General features: G+C 39.6%; 1 protein-coding gene across 2 annotated transcripts in view; it reads right to left on the bottom strand.

Annotated features, from left to right (window-relative positions):
• The window catches only part of LOC127496312 (C3a anaphylatoxin chemotactic receptor-like), a 154368-nt gene that overhangs the window by 124736 nt on the left and 15164 nt on the right, over positions 1-14468 (bottom strand). Inside the window, exon 2 of one of the 2 annotated variants that reach the window (XM_051864209.1) lies at positions 7205-8916. The exons of the other annotated variant lie outside the window; for it this stretch is intronic. Coding sequence (XP_051720169.1) covers positions 8036-8916 — 881 coding nt within the window. The 3' untranslated portion in view covers positions 7205-8035. Of the gene's footprint in view, positions 1-7204; positions 8917-14468 lie in introns of those variants that run through there. 2 annotated transcript variants of the gene reach the window in all.

Raw genomic sequence — 14468 nt, forward strand, 5'->3', positions numbered from 1 at the left:
CCAGCAGAACTAAATGATTTTAGGCCAGTTGCGCTGACCTCATTAGTAATGAAGAGTTTTGAGAGATTGTTGAAAAAAGAGCTCCTTCTGATGGTAGAAGATTCTCTCGATCCCCTTCAGTTTGCTTATAGGGCCAGGCGTGGGGTAGAGGATGCTACGGCCACCCTGTTGAATTTGGTTCTTAAGCATTTAGAGGGAACTAAGACTCATGCTAGAATTTTATTCATTGATTTCTCATCTGCTTTTAATACAATTCAACCTCATATTTTATTAGAGAAACTTTTAAGCTTTGGTTTTGATTTTTGTATCATTGGTTGGATCCTTGACTTTTTAACTGATCGAATCCAAAGAGTAAGGGTAAATGGGTGTTTGTCAGAGGTACTGTCTTCATCCACAGGGTCCCCTCAGAGATGTGTGCTTTCTCCACTCCTGTATATTTTATACACTGATGATTGCAGGAGCAGGCATGATAATAGATTTATTGTAAAATTTGCAGATGTTTCAGCTATTGTCAGCCTCCTCCATGCTGATGAAAACGACCATGGCCCTGTGGTAGAAGATTTTGTTCAGTGGTGTGACAATGCATTCTTGCAAATAAATGTGTTAAAAACGAAAGATATGCATATTGATTTTAGGCGTAATCAAATTGATATAAAGAGAACAATTATTGAAGATCAGGAGGTTGAGGTTGTGGAATCATATACATGTTTGGGATGTGTGATTGACAACAAGCTGAATTTTAATGTCAATGTGGAGAAGATTTGTAAAAGGGGCCAGCAACGTCTGTACTGTTTACGGAGACTATCCAAGTTTAACATTGATAGATCCCTGATGACTTATATTGAGTCGGTTTTAACATTTGCTATGTTATGCTGGTATGGCAGTCTGAGTGTGAAGGCGAAGACTGCATTGGTGAAAATAGTTAACGCTAGCAGTAAGATTTTAGGAGTTTTTAGGAGATTTTAGAGTCATCCTACTGATCTGTATAATCGCCAGGTAGTTAGAAAAGCTCAATCTATATTAACAGTTACCTCCCATCAGGAGTAACAGGTATAAACATTCATTTATTCCTACTGCTATTTCTTTGATAAATTCTGGCATGTGGGGAGTATGTGGACGTAGATTGTTGTTTGAGCCTGTTGTTGTCTTGTGTTTTTAAATGTAATTAATACTGTATTGTGAATTGTCTTTTGTATGCTGGTCTTGCTGTGAAACCAATTGCCCCTAGGGGACATAAAGAAAGAAAGAAAGAAAGAAAGAAAGAAAGAAAGAAAGTTTAGCATTTTAGTAAATTATGCAGAATGATCACAAATTTTCACAGAAAAAAAAAAAAAAAATTTTTTTACAATATTTATTCTGGACTTGCAAACAAACTGCTTTGCAACCATTTCCCAAACTGTCATTTGTGTGGAAATATTACAAAGTCTGATGTTAACACAGCCACATGCTGAATACGGACGCAAAGAGAAGAACACAGAAGCGCCAGCAGAGCAAATACTGTACCAGGCTAAGCTCACTGTTTGTGAAATATAGGAAGAAAAATATAAATATTGAATTGGGTTTTATATGAATCTAACTTAGAAGGGAACTGAAAAGTTTTGATCTCCATATAAGTAGCCTATTTTATAAGTGCAGCGCTGCTTTGTGTACAGCGGTAACCGAGGAAACGCTATATCGCTGCTGTTCCACAAGCGCCACCTACTGTTAGAGAGTGAATTTGCATTTTCATTCAGTCGGTCTACTATTTTTGTTTTGTGCAGGTGTGTTATGTAGCATAATTTCACAAAGCTATAAAGTCAGACCATGCTGGGTTTTTTTTCTGTAAATCTTGAAATTATACAATCTAATATCAAAAACAACTGCTCATGTTCAAAATGCAGTGGTGCCTGTATACTAAATGCCTACACATATTTTTGGTTTAAGGCCAGTTTGGCCTGTTATAGAACAAATAAACAACAAATAAATTAAAATAATAAATAAATAAAAGAAAAACATTGGCAACCGGTATCAAATTTGCTCCCAAAAAAATTGGAATTGGCCATAAAAAATTAAAATAAATAAATAAAAAATATTAAATAAAACATTATTTTAAAAATCTAATAAAGTCTTTTCGCAGTAAAAACAAATGCAGTTCTCAAAGAGCAGTGTGTTTTTTCTTGCAAATTAATGTGTAGTTTGTATGGTTAATATTAATGTAACTGTCAGCTCACTAAGGTTAAAAAAATAAATGAATAAATCGGCCCACACATGGTTACATTTTTTTTTTTTTTTTTTTTCATCCGGCCCTCAGTCTAAAATGAGTTTGACACCCCTGGTCTACACTAAAGTCCACAAAGGAACTTCACACAAAAGCTGCTAACAAACTAAAGTTAGGATCATGGACCAAATAAACACAGAAGTCCCTCAAAAATGTTTAATTCACCTAACTTATGTATTCCCCTTTCAGTTCCTCAAAAAAAGTAAAGTGAGAGACACACGAGAGACACACATATACCTGCCTATCATTTTCTAACCCCTATCTATCTTCTGAGGTGTACCAGACACAAGGCGACTTTAAAAGCAAAAACTGTAGGTCATATAATCAACAGTCACACAGTTGCGAACTGCTTACCCCTTGACAAAGAACAAGTCTCCACCCAGAATAACCTTGAAAATTAAAAAGGAAAAATACCAAAAATGAGTGAACCGAGAGAAGGATTGAATCTTCAACACAGCTGGAACTCTCACCCTACCTAACTGGGCAAACTCATGCATATATACAAAAATACTCAAACAACCATACTTGCTAAAAGATCTCAATCAAAGGGAGTTCCCCCAAAAAGTCCCAGTATCAAAGGGGAAAAAGGTTTTTTTTTTTTTTACCAACAAAATTGGATGAGCCCCTATTATGTTACAACCCTGGCTCTAGGGAAGCAACATATGTGATTTTGAAATTTGCAAGATCTTTTTCTTTTTCAGTCTGTAGACACTGCAGCAGGCACCTCACCTCTTATCTTCAGTCACATGCGTGACACATGTGTTTTAGGTGGAAGGAGGCCTCCAGCAAGAACCAGATACAGCAAGAGCATAAAAATACTTTGTTCAACCAAAAATAAAAATTCAGTCATTAATTACTCACCCACCCTCATGTCGTTCCATACCTGTAAGACCTTCGTTCATCTTTGTAACATAAATCAAGATATTTTTGATGAAATCCGAGAGGTATCTGACTCCTCCATAGACAGAAATTTAACCCTTAAACAGGCAAGATTGGAAAATGATCAGCAAAAAATCATTTCATGCCACTTTTTATAACATCTGGACTTAAGTAAAACATATCCAAAGGAATTTTTGAAATATTTGATGTAGTTTGGATTTTATGAGTTGTATCTCCCTGGTCAGCCTGCCTGACCTAAATCCAACATGGCCGCCATTGGTGCAGGACATTCAGATTTTGTGAAAAGTAAATATATATTAATCTTACTCTTTTTTTTTTTTTTTCAGAAAAAAAAAAGCAAAACAACTGCTAATATTAATTGTGAGCATTGTCTTAAGAAAAAGAAAATTAAGTTATATGTTGCTCATGCTGTTATTTACCGTATTTTGAATCTCCCAGGTTACGTTGCCTGTTTAGGTTATAAAAAAGTGATTATCCACAGTATTGACAATGAATGGTGTTTCAAGGTAAACTGGGCTCCCTGTAATGGTCATTGCATTATTGCGAATTCCTGGGTGATGAGTGAAAGGTGGGTTGTGGGTGGTTGGAGGGCCAGTAGAAATCTCATTCCAGGACCAGATCCTGGCCCTCCCACCAATAATGCGCTCTCGACATTTATCAGTATAATAACGCAATAGAAGCGCCCTTAAATGAACTATTGACGTGAGAAGAAAGTCATGTCTGAAAGTTGCAATCAATTTTTGCATTGGTTAAAATGAATGGACAATATCTCGTGTTGCTCGACCACTTCCGTGGGTGGCGCTCGAGCATCCACGGAATCGGTGCATGTTCGTTGGAAATATTTGCCATCAGGATGGATGATTACATGCTTTAATTTGGGCAGCTTTGAGCATCTCTTGTGGTTCTTATCCAATATGTGAGATGAAATCCTTGCTGGTGTAGCTGTGTTTACCGACTTTGCTGAGGCCCGCACTTAGCTATTCCTTTGCTCTGTCCACTCAGTTGTCATCAGCAGGAAAACCTCTCTCTATGATTGCGTTGGTTGGTTATTTTAATAGCTAGTACATGACGGCTACACAAATAGATTTTTAAATGCGTCACATTTTTTATATTTCTTACTGTGTATTGCAATTTCAGGGATGAAAAATAATAATACAGACATAACTGAAATGCGGGACACTACTTACATCTTGCGGGACGCGGGACAAAGCTCCCAATTTCGGGACTATGTCCCGCAAAATGCAGGACGGGTGGTCACCCTAGACTAAACACGTAAATTAATGAAAAGAATGCATTAAAGGTATTCGGTTTTCAGTTGGAAATGTGTCATTTAAGCGGCCCCTATAATGTAAATAAATAACAGTTTTTATAACGAAAGTGATTCAATCAAAAACCAACTTTAGCTCGATAAGAATTTTCCTATTGCCACTGTGAAGCTGCTTTGAAACAATATGTAGCCTATTGTGAAAAGCGCTATATAAATGAAGATGACTTGACTTGACTACATATCATCCCCTATAACACTCAATTCATTTTAAGGCTAAAGCCCGGGATACACTGCACGATTTTTGGCTGTCCCAGACGAAAGATTGCCATCGTGAAACAATCGTGGTGATTTCTTTGATCGTGGCTCTTAATCGGTGGTCCTATGTCGTACAGCGAGAGAGGTTCAAAGACGGCTGTTTTCCCGGTCTTGCGACCAAAGATAGCCTACAATCATTTTCTGACAGTGTCAGAAATTCAGCATGATCAACGCACAGTGTGTTTGCTGCTACGACTTGTCTACTGACCAGCCAATAAAAATGCGACATGAAATCAACGCGCCATGGTGCTAAAACTTAAAACTGCTTACCTCAAGCTCTTTTCCCTTCTTCTTTCGCCGCTTCCTTTTTATTTTCAGCACATATAAAAAGTACAACTGCCAAAGTGTGATTCAACATAGTGTTTTGTTTACCACTAGCACATGCTGATGACATTTTATTCTTTTTTAAGTACAATTTTAAACAGTTTTGACAAGATAAAAGAAAACAAGATAAAAATAAAACATGTAGATAAGCCATAAACAACTAAAATCCCCTATATAACTAAGGCAACATCATAAGCTAAATAAGTATTATAACATAAATAAATGAGTCTTCAAGCTAGATTTAAAAGTGTCCAATGTGGGGGAGGATCTCACAACAACTGGAGGCCATTCCACAGCCTAGGAGCCGCAACTGCAAAAGCTCAGTCACCCTTTGTCTTTAAGCGGGACCGAAGAATAGAAAGAAGCAATTGGTTACGTCGATGGAGAGATCTTGGAACAGAAAAAGGTCGAAGGAGTTCAACAATGTACTGTGGTGTTAGCCCATGCAAAGCTTTATAAACATACAGCAGAACCTTGAATCTTGAACCTCTGTATCTGACTGGTAGCCAATGTAAGGAAGTGAGAACAGGAGTGATTCTGCTGCATTTTGGACCAATTGCAAACGACGTATGGAGGAATGAGGTAGACCTGTATATAATGAATTGCAGTAATCAAGCCGGGATGTAATAATTGCATGGATCACTACTTCTAGGTCTTTCTTTGAAAGGAGCTGTTTTAATTTGGCGATGGACCGGAGATGAAAGAAGCTTCCTTTGACAACAGAATTTATCTGCTTATCGAATAATAAGTCAAAATCAAAAATAACACCTAGGTTCTTATCTCTGTTGTGCAGTGTCAAAGACAGGGAACCTAATTGGTTTTCAATATTAACAACACGCAATGAAGATCCAAAAGCAATGGCCTCAGTTTTGTCCCCATTTAGCTTTAGGAAATTTTCAGACAATCACATTTTATCTTCCTCCAGGCAAGAAATAAAATTTAAAATGGAATTTCCATTGCTGGACTTGACAGGAAGATAAAATTGTGTATTGTCAGCAGTGATAGGAGACATCATATTTCTGAAAGATAGAGCTAAGAGGAAGCATGTATAGAGAGAAAAGCAGAAGACTCAGAATGGAGGCTTGTGGAACACCACATGTGATCAGTGTTGAAGATCAGTTGTGTTTGCCAATGTTGACTGAAAAAGTGCGACCTTTGAGATATGACGCGAGATATGTCTGGTTTTTATTTTCTTTCAACACCTGCATTTGCCTTAAGAGGAACTGTATTTCAGTACTGGCAATTCTCAATGCATTTTTTATTTTACTACAGAAACACACATCAGACTTGATGATTTATAGTGCTTATGGTTCAGGGTTGGTAAACACTACTCTTGCACAAGGAACCCAGGTTTCTTCTTTCACAGTGTAAGTCATGGAAAATAATTAGCTCTGATCATGTGGTGATGGATGGATAGATGGATTTATGCTTCTGTATTTTATTTTATTCTTCATTACAATAATAGAACACCCATATAATATAGCCAGTGCTGGAGCTGCCCTTTAAAACATGATTAGTTGTAAAAAAAAATCATGGTAGGTTTAAAGCCCGGAACACACCAAGCTGACGGTCGGCCGACTAAGTTTTCTCAGTGTGTTCCGCACCGTCGGCTGAAGTTGGTCCTCGTCGGCTTTTTTTTCGGCCGATTCGACATGTTGACATGTTCGACACTTAAACAAGCAGAGTCAAGTACACAAAAAAACATTTGTATGTTTCCCACAAAAAGCATAAAAAATATGGCTAAATATGGCTTTGGACCTCTGCTGATCTCGCATTGGAGCAAAGTGGAGAGCTTGTTAATATGCTTTATCGGACCACTTCAGTCTAATACAAGGAATGAATATCTTCAGGACTGATTTTCTAAAAGCTCGTTCTGTTGTCCTCGTTTGTTGACGAGATGGTTGTGTTGTTCGTCTTGAGACCCTGTGATTCTGAGAGGCCAGAACAAGTGGAAGGGCGAGATGATCAGAAAGCCAGATATTCTTTAGCAAAGGCTGTCTCCAGCACAAGCACACTGTAAAACCCGGTAAGTTAAGAGTACTCAAAATTATTGTAGACACCGATTACCTCAAAAAATGTAAGCAAAGCAACTCATATCTTTTAAGTAAAGAATAATTATAAATAACAATTGAGTGAGACAATTGAGTTTTTTTATTTTACTTTTATTTAATGTTTAAGTCCACTGTACTTAAAACTATTGTTTACCATACATAATGTTTCTTATTTTTCAATTATTTTGATTCAGTGGTTGTAAAACCCAATAAGTTCAGAATACTCAAAATATTACAACAAACAACTCAAAGATTATTTTATACTATACAAATTAAATAATTACAGTTTAATTGAAATATTGAATATATTAACACCTAATCTTTACAGATAAATGTTAGTTAGCAACATCACACTAGTATGCACTAATGTAATCATCAAAGAGACTATCATTATTTACTTGCATGAACTGTTAAACAACATGCAGTATTTATAGTCTTGACATTTCACAACCTATTCTCGACCTAACTACAGGCACTACTCTTCACCATGATGGTAACCCTACAAAACTTCAACATCACAGAAACACCTTTACATACCAAAATATCAGAACATTAAACAAAAAGACATCTTCCCCTGTATTAATCTTGTGCAAAAACACACAAAATAACACTTAATTCCAACATTTATTCCCCCTTACAGAGTGTGACACAAAGCATGCTGGAAACTTGAAATCTGCTGCAACTCAGTTTAATGTTGAATGGACTCTTCTGATAACGTCGGTAACATCAGCAACGTGTCATGGATGACATCACTTTATATTGCTCAGTAAACTTAAAAATAATAATTTAAGACAAGGGTTTACTCAAAAATGTTGAGCTACACAAAAATAAAACTAAACTCCTCTGTCAGAAAATGTAAGTTGCATCAATGATTTAACAGACTTTAATTGCAGCATATTCAGTCTTTATAAGTTAGTAGTACTATCTGGGTGTACAGTGCAGCAGAGACTGTTTAAGCCTCTTCCTAAACTCCTCACACAAGAACACATAGAGAATGGGGTTCAGACAGCTGTTGAGATGAACCAGGCAGTTTACGAAAGGTCCTATGTCATTTATTACTTTTTTAAAGTCACTCCAATTATTCTCATATGCAATTATAGTACACAGCTGTTGAACATGAAAAGGAAACCAGCATATGAAAAAGGCCATGATCACAGATATAATGACCCAGAAAGAGGGCTTCTTTCCTCTTTTGAGACGTCTGGCCCGCACTCCGATAGCAATGTGTGAAGATGCAATGATCAGGAAGGGGATGAGAAAACCCACTATAAACCTATATATGACCAGAGACCTGAAGATACTCAAGGTATTATACGTGCATTGGTTATCTTTTTCCAAGCGGTTGATGACAAAGGGAATGCTGCAGAGGATGGATAAAACCCACACGAGTGCACAGATGATCCAGGCTTTGACCAGAGTTTGCTTGTTTTGAGCCCAAACAATCATCCAAGTGAACTGACATCCATCGAGACTGATAGCGGTGAGCAAAAAAATGCTGGCAAACATGTATAGCACCGCCACAAAGCTGACAAACTTGCACATGAAGTCACCGAAGTGCCAAGCCATCTTGTTAAAGGCGGAAACAATGTAGAGGATGATCACTAAGGTGAAGATGAAGTGTGCAATCGCCAAGTTGAGAAACCAAATGGAGTTGACGGTCATCTTCATTTTGTAGCCAGTCACAAATATGACGAGCCCATTTCCAACGATACCCAGAACGAAGGTGACAAAATATATGAATATATTGAAGATTTCAATGCTTGATAAGGCTTCTGTCTGGGTTGTTGCATTGGTCACATTCTCTGCACAAAGAAAAGAAATAGAAAAACTGAATCTATTAGAATTATTCATTCAGAAATCCAACTCAGTCAGTTCACAAATTCAAATCACTGACTCAGCAATCCAGTTGTTAACAGCTCACTGGAGTTGCAAATTGGAATGGAAAGATTTTCTTGAATTATATCATTTTTGGATAGTTATTACAGCTCTGATTTTTCAGGATGAATCTTATTATTGTTGTTCAAATCAGAACCTTAGTTACCAGTCCATTGTTAATCATGTTCAAGATTGGGCTATATCATGTTTAATGCATAATCTAAATGCATAATATAAATATAGATTTTATACAACAGTTCAAAAAACAAGAAGTTTTGAGTGACTTATATTTTAGACAGAATATTGCCTGTTTTTGCTCCATTTCGCCAATGTAAATTGTTCGAAACAAGCCACGGAACTGTTTAAATGTTACACTAAGTTGTATAAAACACATCCCACTGAGATTATTTTTTAAATTTGTATTATTCACTAGTTTTATTTGCATGTATAAAAAGTTAGCAAAATAACATATTGCAAATAGTTTGCATTGCATGGTTAAAAGTGTGTAAGTATTTATTTATTTTTATTTTATTTTTTTTGTCGGATTGATAGGCTGCTATTTGTATAACAATAATTTTACAACAAATACCATAAACTATAGTGTAGCAAAACCATGGTTAATTTGTGGTTACCACGGTTAACTACAATAACCATTTTGTTTTATTTGTAGTAAAACCATGGTTCATTTTTATAAGAGAGGTAAAAAATCTTTCGAGCTATTTGAATGCGTTGTTATCAGCACAGCTGCTTTGTGTACAGAGGTTACCAGGGAAACGGCTTTATTTCTTCTGTTCCACCGCCACCTACTGTCAGAGAGTCGATTAGGCAAGGCAAGGCAATTTTATTTAACACATTTCATACACAATGGTAATTCAAAGTGCTTTACATAAAAAGGAAACAAATACATAAAAATAAAAATGGAATGCATAAAAAATAAAAATAACAATAAAAACAGAATACCATTATCTAGATGGAAGAGTCACATTTTACATTTTCATTCAGCCTGTGAGATGGTTGGGACACCACTGGCCTAATTCTTCAGTCAGAAAGAACTGCAGCTACTCCAGAGTGAATGTGGTTGATCTAATATTTATTGTGTGGCTATGCACATCAATGTGCTTTGGAGTTATCAACGCACAGCAATACCACACAAGGAAAAGCAGATTTTTAAGGAATAAAGTCAAGGAACTCCGTATAACTCGGCTTCTGCACGCTGCTGTCCGAACAAGTCTGAACAAGTATAACTCGCGCATGCGTGATAAGGGAATTCCTACAGTATAATGTATAATATTGTGCTGCCCTCTAGTGACAGAATAGGGAATTTTGAACAGCCGCCCCACAAATTTACATAGGAAATTTGTAATTTCACAAAATGTCCCAACTCTACTACTGTTGCTACAAGCTAATCTTTAGGCATTTCGGGTAACACAATAAGTTTAGCAACAGGGCGAACATATGTTTTGCCCTTGATGTCCACTTCTGCAGCTCTTATGGCACCGTCGTCGCTTGGTAGGATTCTGGTTACCTTACCGACTGGCCACTGGGCTCTGGGAAGTTGATAGTCCGCAATCAATACAACCTGATCGGCTGCTAGGTTTGATGTGATGTCCTGCCACTTCTGTCGAAGTTGAAGACTGGGTAGGTAGTTTCTGAGGAACTGAGTCCAGAAGTGATCGGCAATCACTTGACTGTGTCTGTAGCGACGCCGTCCCAGTAGATTACTGGGCCCATACACAGCCTGAGGTAGGGAAGCGTCCCGCCGCCCCATATGCAACAATTTGGGTGTAATAGGGTCTGGATCCGCTATATCAGAGGACACGTACCCCAGTGGTTTTGAATTTAGGATACCTTCCACTTCAGTCAACACTGTAATGAGGACCTCCTCTGGGACAGTCTGATCTTTTAGAACAACTTGGAGTGAAGACTTAACAGATTTAATTTCCCTCTCCCATGCTCCACCGAAATGCGGTGCATGAGGTGAATTGAATTGAAAGGCAATCTTTTGTTTTGCTAGTTGTTCTTGAAAGGATGGTTTCATTTCGGCAAAGGCTTCAGAAAGCTCACGCTCTCCCCCTCTGAAGTTGGTGCCTCTGTCGCAGATGAGCTCAAAGGGCTTTCCTCTCCTTGTTATGAAGCGTCTAAGGGCTAATAAAAAGGAATCCGCATCCATGCTACATAACAAGTCGAGATGTACGCATCTTGTAGTGAGACATTTAAATATTATGCCCCATCTCTTTTCTTGCCGTCTGCCAATTTTAACCATGTAGGGGCCAAAACAGTCCACCCCTGTCGACCAGAATGGAGGCTGGTTAATCCTCAGATGGGAAGCTGGCAGGTCTGCCATTTTTGGTACAACGGGCTTGCCACGCCATTTCCTACATTCCGTGCATTGTCTCTGGTGCCTTTTGATAACTTGACGTCCTCTGAGAACCCAATAAGTTTGTCTTAACTCTGCAAATACTCTTTCAGGACCGGCGTGCATTAGGCGGTTATCAAAGTCTTGAATTAACAGTTTTGTTATGGGGTGTTCTGGTGCCAGTACAATAGGGTGAAGCGCATCCTCTGGCAAGATTGCAGCTTTGCGTAATCTACCACCAACTCTAATCAGACCAAGATCAGGGTCTAATGCTGGAGCAAGAGACTTCAATCGGCTACTTGAATGCACAGGTTTACTGGCTTTAAGGGTGTGCACTTCATCAGGGAAACTTTCATTCTGTGCACATCTAAGTACAGCAGTTTCAGTCTCTATGCATTCTGTGGCGGACAAAGGGGGGGCTACCGTCCCATGCATAGACTGATATGTGGTCATGATGAGGTCGTCCCAAGATTTGCAGTCATTTACATTAGAAAATGATGATTTACGGAGTTCTTCTGAATCTTCAATTGGCACTGAAGGGTGCATTGGCCAGTGGTCTGGAGATTGGTGTCGAAATGTTGGACCTTGATTCCATCTGCAAGGCTGGGACAGATCTATGAGGGTCTTACCCCGGGTGATGTCGTCAGCAGGATTGTTATCAGAGTCCACGTATTTCCAATTATCATGCCCCACAAGGTCTTGGATCTCTGCGACTCGCGTGCCCACGAACACTTTGTAATTGCATGACTCAGACTGTATCCAATGTAATACGGTTGTTGAGTCTGACCACATGACTGTCTGTCTGATGTTAAGTCTAAGTTCAGAGTTAAGTGTTTTGGCAAGCTGAGCTCCAGATGATGCTGCACAGAGTTCAAGGCGTGGCATGGAGAGTTGCTTTTTGGGTGCCACCTTTGACCTCGCCATGATGAATGCAACTTGGATATCATCACCTGTTTCCACCCGTAAATAAGCTACAGAGCCATATGCCTTCTCCGAGGCATCACAGAAGTCATGCATATCGATAATGGAAGAGGTGTTGTTTCATGTTAGTGTGTAACACCTAGGCAGTATTATTCTCTGTAAATTAGGAAGCTCTTCTTCCCAAGCATGCCATTCTGAGAAGAGGTCAGCTGGTAGTGGTTCATCCCAACCTCCAACCCTCTTCCATAGTGTTTGTACCATGATTTTGGCCCTGGTGGTAAAAGGGATGATGTATCCGAGTGGGTCATTGAGCTTTCCCCAATTGTTGACACAGGCCTGTGCTTATAGCCTAAAGTGTCCTGGGAACAGTGCCACACTAGGCCGAGGGTCGACTCTTGCGGGTCAGTTTTGTTTGCAGAAAGCCACCGCTCACAGCCCACTGATTTGGCTTCAGCGGGTAGATGTGCAATCACATCAGGAACATTACTAGCCCACTGCCTTATGTCGAAACCACCAGCCGCTAATAATGCTCTCATTTTGTTAATAAGTTGCTTAGCATGATGCTGAGATTGAAGGGACTGTAAGCAATTGTCCACATAGAAAGACTGCTGGACAGACTCAACTACATCTTCATTGCCCACGCTGTTGTCTCTGACATGTCTCTGGAGCGCATATGTAGCGCAGCATGGACTACAAGTTGTCCCAAATGGTAACACTCGCCATTCATAGATGTCTGGGGTGCGATCTCTTTCCATGTCTCTCCAGAGAAAGCGGAGCAGTGGCTGGTCTTCAGGTAGCAGTCTGATCTGGTGAAACATGGCTCGTATGTCTCCACTTATGGCAACAACATGCTCTCTGAACCTGAGTAAGACTCCCAACAGTGGTGGACCGAGAGTGGGACCAGGTAGTAGATTATCATTTAGGTTCATTTGCTTATAGGTGAAAGAGCAATTAAAGACCACCCGGGCTTTGTCATTGTGGAGTACAATGTGGTGAGGAACGTACCATGAGTCACTGGAATGGGCTGCTTCTGGGTTAGTTATTCGTACTGCGTAACCAGCCTCCTCAAGTTTGTGTATCTCTTTGTTATACACGTTTGCCAGGTCAGGATTATTAGTGAGGCGACATTCTGTAGCTCTTAAAAGAGCCATGACAGCAGTGGGTAGTGCCTGGAGTTTAGCCGTGTCTTGCTTATGAAGTAGTGGGGTAGCATATCGGGTTGTACCATCAACTGTAACACGTACCGTTTTCTCCTCCAACATGGCAAGTGCAGCTTAATCTTGTCTGGAGCGGACTATTTCTTTCTCATTTCTTGGTGGCAGTATGTCAAGCTGCCACAACCGCTCAACATGTTGATGTAACTCTTGTGTAGGAGAAAGGAATGTCATGTGGAGGCATGAGCTCACGTTTGCAGGTTGCTGGAGAAAGGTTGTTGGCCCTTGAACTGTCCAGCCAAGAAGTGTGTGTACCACTATAGGGCTACCAAGCGGACCCATACGGATTGGGCAGTTTGGTGTGATCAGCTGTGGATAATCTGATCCTATGAGTAGCAAAGGCTGCACTTTATTGAATACTGGTAATGGAATTGCCCTGAAGTGTCCATATCTCCTCTTCAGTGCGTCCGCAGGACAAGACTGCTCAGCAAGATTGAGATCTGCGGCTGTGAATGCGTTCTGAATCTGGTGTTTAACATTTAGGTGTGACAGAGCAGATACCTCGAAGGAGACTGTGGTTCCTCTTAGCTGAACAAGTTCGTGCCTTATTGTTCGAAGAGTCAAAGTTTCCTCAGATCCTTTCAAGCCCAGATGTTTGACTGCTGCTGGCAAGATGATCGTTCTTTCAGACCCATCGTCTAACACTGCATGGGTGTCCAGGAACCTTTTACCACTGCGAAGTCTTACTGGGACAACTTTCAGCATCACTCTGCCTGAATGACTGGCCTGGTCCAAGTAAACCTGAGAAGTGGTTGTGCTCAATGTGAGTATGCTTTGGTTTTCCGCAGTAACTGCAACTTCATGTAGAACAGGTAGGTGGTGTCCTCCACAGGTAGAGCAAGTTTTCTTGAGCGTGCAGCTGTCTTGTTTGTGACCTCGTCCACACCTCCAGCATTTATTGTGCTCCTTAATCCAGCTTCCTCTTTGAATGTGGTTCAACTTGCAAAAAGCTGCACATGCATTGAGGTAGTGTTCATGGTTGTTGCAG

This window comes from Ctenopharyngodon idella, chromosome 15 (genome assembly GCF_019924925.1).
Source record: "Ctenopharyngodon idella isolate HZGC_01 chromosome 15, HZGC01, whole genome shotgun sequence".
NCBI classification, from domain to species: domain Eukaryota; kingdom Metazoa; phylum Chordata; class Actinopteri; order Cypriniformes; family Xenocyprididae; genus Ctenopharyngodon; species Ctenopharyngodon idella.